Source organism: Apis dorsata, unplaced genomic scaffold (genome assembly GCF_000469605.1).
Source record: "Apis dorsata unplaced genomic scaffold, Apis dorsata 1.3 scaffold_165, whole genome shotgun sequence".
Lineage (NCBI taxonomy): Eukaryota > Metazoa > Arthropoda > Insecta > Hymenoptera > Apidae > Apis > Apis dorsata.
The window spans coordinates 1,270,427-1,283,660 of NW_006263454.1; the positions used below are offsets into that span (position 1 = coordinate 1,270,427).

Sequence of the window (13,234 nt, forward strand, 5' to 3'; positions counted from 1 at the left end):
GACGAGCCCAACCGGCCGAATACCGTATTCATAAAAATGTTTAAGGGCAATTTGTCTGGAAAGATCGGCGAAAGGGAGTGGAAATCATAAATTACGAGGAAAATAATCGATAGTAATTGCTAGGGTTCGTGGTGGTTTCGTTTCGATCGCGATTAATCCGTTAAATACTCCGTGAAATATCGTTTGAAAGGGAGGAGTGTAAAATGAAAAATGTAACGTGTGAAAAGGATTGCGTTACGAAAGAATGATTAAATATATTTTCGTAGGGATACGTATAATTTATGGGAAAATATGATGATTTTTGTATATTTTTGAGAATGGGGAATGATTAATTTCATATTTATAGATATATCTTTTAAATATTTTGGATCGAAGCAATTTTCTGTTTTATGAAAATTTTATGAAAACAACTTCCATCTGTGTAATTTTATGTAATTTATTTGTTGTTAATAGAATGATAAAGAAAATTAGTTACGTTCAAGACGCTGGCTGACAAAATACACAGGCGCTGTGTTCTGTTTATATTCGAGGTAAAGAAAAACGTTGCTACGGATATAAGGATGATAAAGCAATTTTTAATCTTTGTTGAGAAAACATTATTGTATTTGTTATATTTTTCGAACTTGCCTCTCATATTTATTTATTTGATTTATCGTACACCTGATATATCAATGGAAGAAGAAATAAATTCATCGAGGAAATAAAAATATGACGACAATCCAAGTTTATCACGTGATTTATGCAAATATATTACTGTGATATAAACTTCGAAATTTTTTTAAATAAAAACAAGTTAGTTTATATTTAATATTTATATAATATATAATATATAATAATAGAAAAAAGAATTTGTAATAAATATATACATATATATTAATTTTATATCGTTACATACGTATTGGCAGTGTACATGAGGATTCTCAGCAAATTGCCGGCAAATTACACAACATCGAACAAGATTCATAACTCTGGTTTCGTACTGTTAACACCCTGCTGCATTATTCACAGTAATTACACTTGATCAAGCACAGGGAGGAGCAAGTGTGTGCAGTAAAAAGGGATCAGTTTCCTCGTTGCAATCGTGAAAATTACACGTCTCAGTCAGACGCTCGAATTACGTGCGTGCACGTGTTCAACGAACCTCGAAAATCATATACCTTCGAATCTTGTTCCATTCCAAATTGCGAAAATCGAGAATCGACTCAATGAAAACACGATTCTTAATTATTATTATATTATATATCGGTCGAAGAATAAAACTTCATCAAATAATCTCCGAAATTCATTTTATGTTTATATGAAGAAGAAATTCGATTTCGAAACAATTCTGATGAAATAAGTTTACTTGTTATGTATCCTCGTGTAACATTTCTCAGTAATGCGATACATTGCAATGATTTATATTATAATTTATAAAAAAACAAGTCAATTATTTATTTATTTTTTTAATTACCTCTCATATAAATTTTATAAAAATCGTCAGATGGATACATTTTGTTGTTATTAGTTGTATAACGTGTCATTTCTTTGATGTGACGACGAAAAACCGACAAAATCAATTCTGTTATGTATCTTTGAATCATAATTTGATAGACAACGACATAATACGATGCAACATTTCCTGTCCTGATATTCAATGGCGATATGATACGAGGATGCGTAACAAGTGTCGACTCATTTTAAAAATCTTCATATATTATAATAACAAAAATAACTTACGTTTTATAATCAAATCGTTAAAAAAAATTATCAATAATCATCGATTATCAACCTTCTTAAAATCGATTGATTAACAACAATATAAAGTATCATTTAATAATCCATCTTTATCAAAATTGAGGAGCAAAATCCTGAAATTAAAATCAATACAATATATAATAAATATAAATTCATTCTTATTAATGTATTAATATAATTCGTCGCATACATTATCATTTTGATTTTTTATAAAAACTAAAAATTTAATAAAAGAAAATTGTATACGGCTGTAGATGAACAATCATTGTGAAATATTTCATACCGTTACGAAACGCTTCGATAATCGCCGCGAAATATTTCATCGCGAATTGTCTGCATGAAACGATCGGATCGACGCTTCAAGAAACCGATCACCGTGTCGTTAATTATCAAAACCGGCCCATTTGTTTTTCAGACGATCGTAATTGACCGAAGCCGTCGACAGGACGCACCTATCCATTGTACGAGACACGGTTACATTAGAAAGGTGGTGCATCAACCAGGATGCACTCGAGATCCCTGTCAATTCGAACTCGTTGAATAGTCGATATTCACGTTATTGACTGATCAAACTTGGATGCTACGTATGAATCGTAAAATTATTTTATGAAATTTATGATATAATTTGAATAAAAAAGGTACTTACATTCATATATGGAAAGTCGCAATTGTTTGTTTGTTAGGTGTACACTTCAGTGAAAGATAATGATCACATTTTCAGGTTATGTTTGCAATGTGAGTGAATTGTTGTTAATATTGTTGAACGAGTATGGTATTAATTCTCTTTTTCTCCAAAAAGATATCGTATAATTGATCCATAAATCAATTTTCAGAACTCTGATATTAATCTCTGATATTGAACACAAAATCGATAAAGCATAATTTCGGGATAAGTCGTAGCTTCACGAATCATGACATTAAAATCGAAGTTTCGGCCCAGAGGATCTCGAGCGTGCGTTGTTAATAGGTCATTACGCAAGCGTAATGGAAATCGATAATTAATTGATCCGGCGAGAGTGCACGACCCTCGTATCCGTGTTAATTGACTCTTGAATATTTATGATTAACGAATTAGCAGCGTTGCTGATCGTTTAATCCGATGCTCCGTGTAGAATTACACTTTTAAAATGGATTCACAGTTTCTTGGTTCAACACGTACTTTGATTACCACTTCATTTACCGTTTTATTAAATGATTTACCAAATACTTGTTCATCTTATACGTTAATATACATTATATGCACTCACAATTTCACTTTCACTTTTTAAAATATCTTTTATTCTTGTACAATTACTTCAAATCACAAAAGAAATATGTTAAAATGCAACTCTCAAGAATTTTACGGATTACGAACTCGGAATGATTCGGAAAAATTCGGCTAGGATCGGACAAGATCGCAATATCTCGTAACTCGAAATAATCGATTAATTCTTTTCATTTATATTTTCGATTATCGATTCAACCTGAAGTTAGACACAATTTCTAACGTATTCTAACGTACAAAATGGCGTCTTTTCTAAATCTGATATGAGAATTGGCAATTTCAATAAAATTTTTTCTAAAGTCCGAGTTTCCAAGTCACAGAACGATTCGTACTGTGAAATTAGCAGTTTAACGAACCGAAACCACGTTTACTCGTTATCTAATTCCGAGTCTCGTCAACATCTACGAACAGTGGCACGTTTCTACGCGAAAGTTGGATACCACAAATTGCTCGCGTGCTGGACAGAATAGAATCACGATAAACGACGAAAGAAGAGGATTCAAGAGGCGACCGCGATGAAATCTTGCTGAATCCAGGTTGTGGACAACAGGCTCATTAGTAGCATCGATATGCAGAATACTGAAAGTTATAAAAACGCAATAATATGCGTATACAAAAGTGCAACGCAATATCTGATCGCAGTCATAGATCCATATGTAAGTAGCTTCGTTGCATCGCTTTTTAATTGATTTCTCGATTATTAATTCTATATATGGTCAGAATTGAATATTTTTAGATTATAGGCGTGAAAAATAGATAGAAGTAATAGAATAGATAGATTAGATTTTCGTTTTTGATTTATGATTACATGAATCGTTATATAGTTCTAGAATGAAAAAATTGAAAGCAGGAAGATGAATCTTTTCTTTTTGAAATTAGAATAGTGAAATATTTTCGATTTAAAATTCTTTCATGGATAAAATATATTTAATTTCAAAGTTTTTTATGTCAATTATTTAATTTTAAAGCAACTCAATAGTTGCACAAAGCAACGAAAATAAATTATTTTACTTTTAAATTTTAAATTACATGAGTTCAATAAAAGAATTAGAGTTATTTCCTATAGAAAATGATCATTAATTTAATAGAATATCCATCGATGGATCTTCGAAAATTGAATATAAGATTTTATTACAATTTAGAAGATAAAATTTGCAAACTCGTAAAATTGTTGTAATTGTTCTGACCTTAATAACAGAGTAGAAGTGATATAAGTTGAAGAACTTGTCTTGTCTGTAATGAATTGTATCTGTAGGAAGTCTTTGTTAGAAGCATTCTGGATGCAGAAGTTCAGTTGATCGCATTGCTTTTACATATTCATGCCGTTTCAAATCTCGTTCGATTCGAACCATAAATTTCGCAGTTACTAACTGCTGTCTATTTTATAATCCTTAGCCCTTTCTTGGAATCGTAAAAAATGTTATGTGAGGAATCATTGAGCGAACTTATCGATTCTTGAAAATTAGACATAATGGAATATTCTAAAATCGAGTTTTGCGATGTTTAATAATTATATCTTATTATTATTTTAAAGATTATAAAATTTTTTTTAATTACCTTTTTACTTATTAATTATTATTAGTTTCTAATGATTCTTAAACATATTTTCAAAAAATCAATCATGAATCTTTGATATCTTTTTTTATTTTATTATCTTATATCTATCTTATATATAAATATTTGAATTTATATAATATGTAATATAAATAAGAAAATGCAAGAAACGCAAGATATAAATTTCCAAAAAAAATTATAATCTTCTATCATATCTTCTTCTATATCATTCTAAAACATGATATATCAATAATATCTGTAAAAGAAAATTTAATATTAGTAATTTTAAATCAGTACATAACATTTTGTTGAAAAGACGAAAATCACGAAGAATTTAATATAATTTAGAGAATAAAGTAAAATTTATCTAAAATTAAAACAAAATTTTCTCAATTTTTTAAAATTCAGCTTTAAAATTTCAATCAACATATAAATAAATGTATAATGATAGATGAATATTTTTTATATCAAACAGCGAAAAAATAATTGAATTTACATCTTGGCAATCACAGTACGAAATTGCATCGCGATTCGCAATTTCATAATCGGTCGGCGTTAGAATCGCTACGCCTCCCAGTGGAGCCATTTAATTCCACTTAACATCAATTCCAGGTTCGCCACCCAATTAAAATTATTCACCTGGGACCAATTACCGCACCCACGAAGCATCCAGACGTCAAGGCCGAGGATACGATATAAACCAGTCCTTGTGTTTCAAGTGAAACCGGTTACGCGCCATGGTGTTTCACGCCCGAACAGAAACATCATGAGGATTTCGCGGCCGCAATTAGACCTTTGAAAACTGCGTTCCAATTAACGCCCTCGTAGATCCCCCTGTGGATTACTGTCATGTTTTATGCAATCGTCTCGGCACAAGTGCACCTCGCTCGCATCTGCGACCGGTTGCAAAGTAATTGTGGCTTGAAGGAGATATTCGCTAGTTCGCCGAAATTTATTGGTATACGTAGGCGTAAAATTATGATGGAAATTGAATGGATATTCCTGAAACTTATAGAAGAATATTTAGAGGATAAAACATTCATCTGTAAGCGAGGTAAATGCATTAAGTTGTTCTCTAATTGTAAGTAAATAATGATAGCTTATCCTTTAATTCTATCGAGAAACAGATTTTGTAATTATCATTTAAATATCGTATTATAAGCTGATTAAAATATGTTCCCTCGATTCATTCCATTTGAAATAATTCATTCCATTTTCACAAAAGGTAGCCAAAAGGATGAAGATACTTTAATTCCCGCGAAGCATCTAAAAAAAATTACAAATGAAACATTAATAAGAAGTTTTCACGTAAAGATATCTTTCATAAAAATTCAAATTTCATCATTCGAGGGAAAAGAAAAGAAAAATATAAACGAAACAAACATTCTTTTTTTCCACCCTTCTGGCATAATTCACCGCACGATAAATCCCCCTTCAACCAGCCGGGAGAGGGAATGCCGGAAATAATTCGCGAAGGAAGCTGCGTGGCGGAATTTACGGGCGACGAGCTTTTTAGCAATTTATATCCGGCAGGGGCAAGATTGTTGTTCGCCGGCCATTAAAACGGCACGACATCTCGCATTGTTCTCGGCCAATAGCACCGGCCAGCCATTTTTCACCAGAATATTATGTCCTCCGACCGATAGCAGAATACGTCCTTTATAACTCTCTCTCTCTCTCTCCCTTTCTTCCCTTTTCTCTCTGTCCGCCACGATTCGATTCAACGATTCGAATGACTCGCGCCAGTTCCCGGGCAACGTTCCAAACCAGTGAATGACGCCCACTCAAAGAACTTACGCAACGACGCGCGTCGATGCAGCAGAAAAACACGTTCATTCACGTTTCGACACAACAGTCGTTGCACTGATTGAAGATATCACCGTTTTTCTTCTTTTTTTTGTTCATTATTCGTTTCTCTTTGTAATCGATAATCATGACTCAATGTGTATTGTAATAGTCTTCTTCAAATGAGATTGAATGGATGAATGGATAACGAATCGATGATTTTATGGATTTATATAGGTTTATAGTTTTATATAATGAGTTGATTTTTCTTGGAAAATGATAAATTAAGATAATAATATGATAGCATAATAATTGTTGAATAATTGTGTTGTAAGTGGGTAAATGTTGGTTGATTGAAAAGTCATAGTAAATTATTTGTTAGGATTTTTAATTGAATTGAATATTTTATGCATTCTATAGATTCAATTTTTTAATAAACCTCATCAGTTTTTATTTAAGTTTTTTTAGATGATCTCATTTCAGGAACTAATTTAAATATAATGTATAGATCAGAAATAATTATATTTGTTTTGAAAATTTTCTCAAACTAATATATCAATATTATATATCATCGAACCATCATGTACATCAACAGAATTAATCCATCCACTGGAGATAGATTCCAATTGCTTCCTACAACAAATCTTCTAAAAAGGGGGACGTTTTTAACGCCGTAACACGGTGAAATCACGGTAACCAAAGAGCTCACGTATCACGAGATCCGCTATCCGATTCGCAGGACGATACCGTCCGATAAATCAGGCGAGAAAGTAGCGAGCATCGCGACTAATTCATACAATTTCAGACAGTTGGTAGATTTATCGGCAGCCTCGGCGCGTGCTCGCATGTAAATAGCGGGAGAGAGAGCGGCTGCTGTGAAATAATTTATCGCGTCGTCCACGACAGCCGGGAACAACGAGCGCGTGATGGTTCGCCTGTTCTCTCTATAAATTCTCGGATGGGGGAGAAGTATCGGCTCGATTACCCAGTGGCTCGTTCCGGTTTCGTAGCACATGAAAAAGATTTCAGTTAGTATTCTCGAAAATGATATCTTATCTATTTAATTATTTAAATTTTAGAAATTGGGACGTGTAGGAATGTAGGTGATTGTTGTTATGCACTTTGCATTGGGTTTTAGAAAATAAAATACGCGATTTTTTTTGTATTGTTTTTATCCTAACCTCTTTTCTTTTTACTCTCTTTTTTGGATATTTAATGATTAAGATATTCAAAATCCAGTTCATATTTTAAATCTAAATAAGGATTGGAATAAGGATAGGAAAATCTTGAATGAATTGAAACTATAAGACTTGATCACTTATTATTATATAAAACACATTTATTCCTCTGAATTTAATAAAGAAATTTGTATAATAGATCTTTAAAATCTTAGAATATTTAACTCTTAGATACTCGACTTAGTTTATTTTGTAATCCTATATACTATTAATTGTTACTATAACAATTAATTAAATATGAATTTGAGAATATATTTCGAAAAAATGATTTATACAAAAATGTATTTTACAAATATGTACTTTTAGTCAAATTAGTGTGTTCCGCTTTAAAAAAAAGAAAATCAACAAAATATCTACTTTTCATATTTCAATAAATCTTATTTTTCTTTTTGAAATTACATTCCTTTCTTATGAAAAAAACAAACTTAATACAATATAAATAGAATTAGAAACAAAAAGATAACCTCAAACAAAAATTTATCAATCTTTTTTCCTACGTTATATTTAATGCATCAATAGACCTATACATCTGCTTTGTATCAAAATTTTGTAACAAATTCAATTCAAGAATCCCCAAATTAAATCATATCTTCTATCTCGAAATTGTAATCAACAATATCGATGACGATCAAGACGCGTTCGCGTAATGGCGCATGTAACTGTCTAACCAAGAGTGACGTAACGACTTGCGGGACAAGTTCGCGGTGAAACTCGTCCCAGCGTTCACGCAAGAATCAAAGTCTGGGTCAATGGCGGCGACCAGTTTCCTCGCACCGGCTCGCGTACTTTAGTTCCGTTGCGTTTGATTTATCGTGGAAAACGACCGCTCAGCTTATAATTAACTTGCGGTTTCTTGGCTGATTTAATTGGCGGTATTACTTGTCGGTTGATTGATTCGTATAGATGAATAAGCGGATTGAGGGAAGCACGATGTGAATTGATCGTGACACGGGACAAGTGATTGTTTCAATGCTGATTTATTAACCGTCTTTTCCTTTTTCTTTTTCTGTTTAATGAAAATGGAAGTTATAAAGTACTAGGTAAATAGAAAAGAATGTTGTAATGTATAATTTAAAATGTTGATTAGAAATTTGTTTGCTGTGTATTGCATTATTAATTATTTTTATACGTATAGGTTAGGTTAGATTATGATTTATAAAAAAACGCGTTAACGTGTATTTATTTCTATTTAATTTATTATTATTTTTTCATATGAAAATAATAAAAAATGTAAAAAATCTTATTAGTATTATAAAATAACTGATTTGACTTGATAAATATAAAATATAATAATAAAATAAGCATAAGCTAATACTAACCTTGAAAAACATGCAATTTGATATGATATATCAATTTTACATACCTGTAATTCAGGATTATACTTTATTCTGGATCAATAGCTCTTTATTATACGTTAAAATGAAAATTATTTTATATCTACATGAAATTTAATTTCCCCCTCGAAAAAGGAAAATAATTATAATACTTCTTTTTATTTATGATCATAAGATATATCTAATGTATTATTAATTATTTTCTAGCATAAAATTTCTTTTCAAAAAAGATTAATAAAGAAGAAATTTTCGATTCATTCTTAATTATGAATTTAAATGGTAAAGTAAAAGGTGAATATTGTTTTTGTTTCAGGTCGTCGGTGCTTCTTATATTTATTATAGGATTATGCCTGCACGACGTTCTTGCGAAACACGTGAGTATTTTATTTGCTTTATTTACTTTATTCGTTTTCATTTTTGAAGATAAAACGTTTTCGATTCTCTCGTGTTTATTGCTTTTGAATCATCGATGATTCGAGTTTCAAAAGATCGTGGCACCAATATTCGACTATCTTAATGAATTTATGCGAAATATGAAAATGTGGAAAGTAGAATTTATATTAAACAAGCCTCAATTATTAACTGCTAATCTCAAATTAAAGGTTATGGGTGATCTGTCACATTTAATACAAAATGTCGTTGAAATGATTCGATATGATAAAACATTATAGTATCATTATAATAAATCTTAATATATAAACAATTCTTTAATATGAAATATAAATCAATTATCAAAATATCATAACAAATTCTTAATTCCAATTTTTTACATTCATGTATGAAATTACATATGTATATATGATTTTTACATTTTTTTTTAACTTTTTTTTTAAAGTTATATTTTTCATTCATAAAATTAATCATTTCAGTTTAGTTATCTTTTTTCAAATCTACTTTTTAAAAATTGTACTCTTTAAAAATATTATAAATTTACATTCTAGATATTATAGTAAGTAATATATTAATTAATTGTATAAATTTATTTTATTGAAAGATGTCAATATTAAAATTAATTATTCTATGCTCTTATCATGAATTTGCACAAATGAAATCAATTTTGTTTTGTCCATTTATACGAATCATCAAAAGATTAATCAATATGATCATTAATAATATTATTATCAATAACATTTCCAATTCATTATTTCACAATAAAACTATAACAACGAAACGATTTTATTAATCACTAAAACAATTTTTCTCATCGATTCTCACATTTTCATATTCAAAATATTAAAACTGGATATAAAAAAAAATTTTTTAAAAATCCCAAACATACTTGACGAAGAAGGAAGGAAGTTTCAGGACAATGATAGAATGAACAGAGGGTAGAAAGTTAAAGAACGAAGGACTATAATCTGGTTGCACAGTGGATTTTCTCTTTTTTGTTGTTTCATACATGTATCTATACCTCTCATCCGTCTTACACGAGAAATAACTCACCGGAGGAATAACTCCGTATCGTGTTACCTCTCTAGCTCTTTTACGCGATGCTTTGCTTCTCGAATGTGCTTCCTTTTCACATATTCTTGTCTTGGGACCAACTCTGCGGGAGTTTGTTTGAAGAAATGAGGGTTGATTCATCGTTGAAAAAGTTTTTGTTTTATTAGACCGTGTTTATGCAAATTTATTATTTTCGATGTGATCGAAGAAATTTAATCTACTTAATAATTTCTCATTTAAATAATAGTTAGATAATCCAGATAATCGTACATCGATTAAAATTTCCTTCCAATAAATAAAAACGCACTACAATCATCCATTACCCGATAACAGTACACCAGATAGACAAAAATTCCCGTCAAATTTATTATTTCGTTCCTCGATCATCCACGTTTCGAGACAGTCATCCATTCCATTTCCAGCATCGATTTCATTACATTCACTCGGAAAAGAATATCCCGCAATCCGGTAACACGCGTGACAGAATATCCACGAACGCGTAAAATACCAGCCTCGTTCATTTTCCAAAATCGTATCTGTTTCACAAGTGTCATGTTCATGTCATGCTCGCGTCGATATATTGACCGACATCTGGAAATTACATTTCTAAATCCAGCCTGTGAGGATACCTGAAAAATCACGATATCGAGGAGATTATTAACTTGAAGATCTATCGCACCTATTATTATCGCTTTTTACTGTCATCAAACATCAAAGGCTGTGTTTAACAGCCTTTGGCAGTTTGATTTTGATTAGATGGCTGGTTGAGAAATCGAAGAAATCCCGCTATGTTTCTTTAGATGAATCACTCGAAAGTCTAAATGATCTTGAGATTTTAGAGATGGATTAATTCCAGAAATATCCAAGCATATTAAATATTTAATATATTTTGAAAAATTGCACATCATTTTTGTCATTATTTATTATTTTATTCTACAACGAAGAATTTTTTCTTTTTCTGTTAAAAAGAAAAAGTGAAATGCATGATGAAATATTATATATTTAGAATTAATAAGTAATATGAAAAAGTCAAGAAAGCGAATAATTTTGAGATAGCTTTATGAGAATTAAATACTTAATTAATTTTTTGAATGGGAACATGGATATAATTGGAAGTTCATAAGCATGAAATGATCTTATTGACTTATTCTAATAATTTTATTGACTTTTTGCCATCATCAATGTCTACTGTCCATTATCCGGTTAAACGATCTTCGAAGAAGTTGAAGAAATCTCCTTGCAATTCTTCTGGTAGGTCAAGTGTGGTAATCGCCATAGATGAATGCAAATAATCTCGAAAGTCTGTATATTGAAAATCGAATGGGTACTTAGCCTCTCGAATGGGAACGTGGATGATCGGAAGTCGTCACGTGCCTCGGAGAAAGTATGTTTTCTTTGCACTTGTAATTGCAGTACGGTGTTTTTCTGTTTATGGTGTACGCATGAAGGATCAGTAGGTTCAGAGGAAAGAATCATGAGAGAAGAAAGAAATAAAAGAGCTTTAAGATATGGTACTTGGAATAATATGTGCACTATAATAAAAGGAAGAAAGCATGGGCTTGTCACGTACATTTGCAATGAATGGAAGAGAAAATCTTGCGTGACTACTGACCTACGTTCTTATACTAGGTTTAGAGTGTGAAAAGATATATACTGGTATATAAATAATCTGAGCGTGGTTTATGTTGAAAGAAAATGATGAATGAGCGGAGGAGAAAATGATTTAATTATCAAAATTTGTTCCGGTAGAATTAATAATATTGTTTCATAAAAATTTTTGAATTACATAAAAATATGCATACGATTCAAAAATCTTAATACATTTCTTTTTAATAAAATTTCAATGTGTGATATAAAGAAGATCGTAAAAGATCGAAAATCGTGCAATAACTGTTCTGAAACTTTTAAATAAAGGTATTAAACGAAACATATACAAAATGGTAATATATATCATTTATATAGTCGATTCTAAAAATTAAAACAAACACAAAAAAAATCGATTGATTGCTCTTTGTCATACTTACCGTTTTATCATCATCTCGTTTCATTTAATACAAAACTTAATTGTTTATAACTTATAAACAAATCTCAATCAAGTTTTACGTTCATTTTTATCTTTAAGATCCACTTTCCAAAGCTGTGCTCACAAATCAATTCTTTGCACGTATAAAATTTTTCACTATTTTTAGATAGTGAATCTATTTTTAAATATTTTTACTTTCTACAACAGAAACATCTTTCATAATTACTGTTTTCCAATAACGAAAAATTTACGAGAAATTCTTACCTATTAGTCACGATGGATTAGAAATGAAGTAATTAAATCTCCATTTTATAAACTCTTTTAATTTTTCTCGCTTTCACAGTTATACAACTCGTAAAAAAGAGATTTTATGTTTCGTTTAATAGGCTATATTTTTTATCGTAGCATTTTTCTTTTTTTTTTTTTAATAAACAAAAATGTATTGTCGCCTGCATGCGATTTTCGAATTAGCACGGAAGCTAATTTCTCCACATTCTTCATTTCTCACGCGACGTGAAAAGCGTGACTAATTTTTTCCTCGCTTTAAAGATCTTCCTATTATTCCGCTTTTCCTGTGTTTTCTTCTAAAACGGGTTCTTAAGAAGAGGAGAGATAAAACAGTTGTTCGAAAAGTTAGTGGCCAAGTATTTCTCGCAATTACGCCTTTTGTTTTCTGGATCTGCGTTCTTTCTTTACGTTTCACGAACGTTAATTCGTTCGTTTTTCCTTTTATACGTGGCTGCTTCTTCGCGGTTTCGATGTAAATTGGAAAAAGTAGATACAGGCAAGTTTTAATTTTATCTCGGTGGAATAAGTAGTAAATAAAACGTAAAAAAAAAAAAAAAAAAAAAAAAAA

The 13,234-nt window shown here is 30.6% G+C and overlaps 1 protein-coding gene and 1 long non-coding RNA gene across 13 annotated transcripts in view; both read left to right on the forward strand.

Moving 5' to 3' along the window:
• Positions 1–13,234, forward strand: part of LOC102670888 (papilin) — a 138,956-nt gene that overhangs the window by 82,904 nt on the left and 42,818 nt on the right. For 11 of the 12 annotated variants that reach the window (XM_031509633.1, XM_031509631.1, XM_031509637.1 and 8 more), the window contains exon 2: positions 9,226–9,286. In XM_031509633.1, coding sequence (XP_031365493.1) covers positions 9,226–9,286 — 61 coding nt within the window. Of the gene's footprint in view, positions 1–8,280; positions 8,619–9,225; positions 9,287–13,234 lie in introns of those variants that run through there. The other variant, XM_031509640.1, reaches the window with a different exon arrangement.
• LOC116185368 lies at positions 3,221–7,514 on the forward strand. Its single transcript, XR_004150210.1, has 2 exons — positions 3,221–3,657; positions 5,168–7,514. It is a non-coding gene; the product is annotated as an uncharacterized LOC116185368 (long non-coding RNA).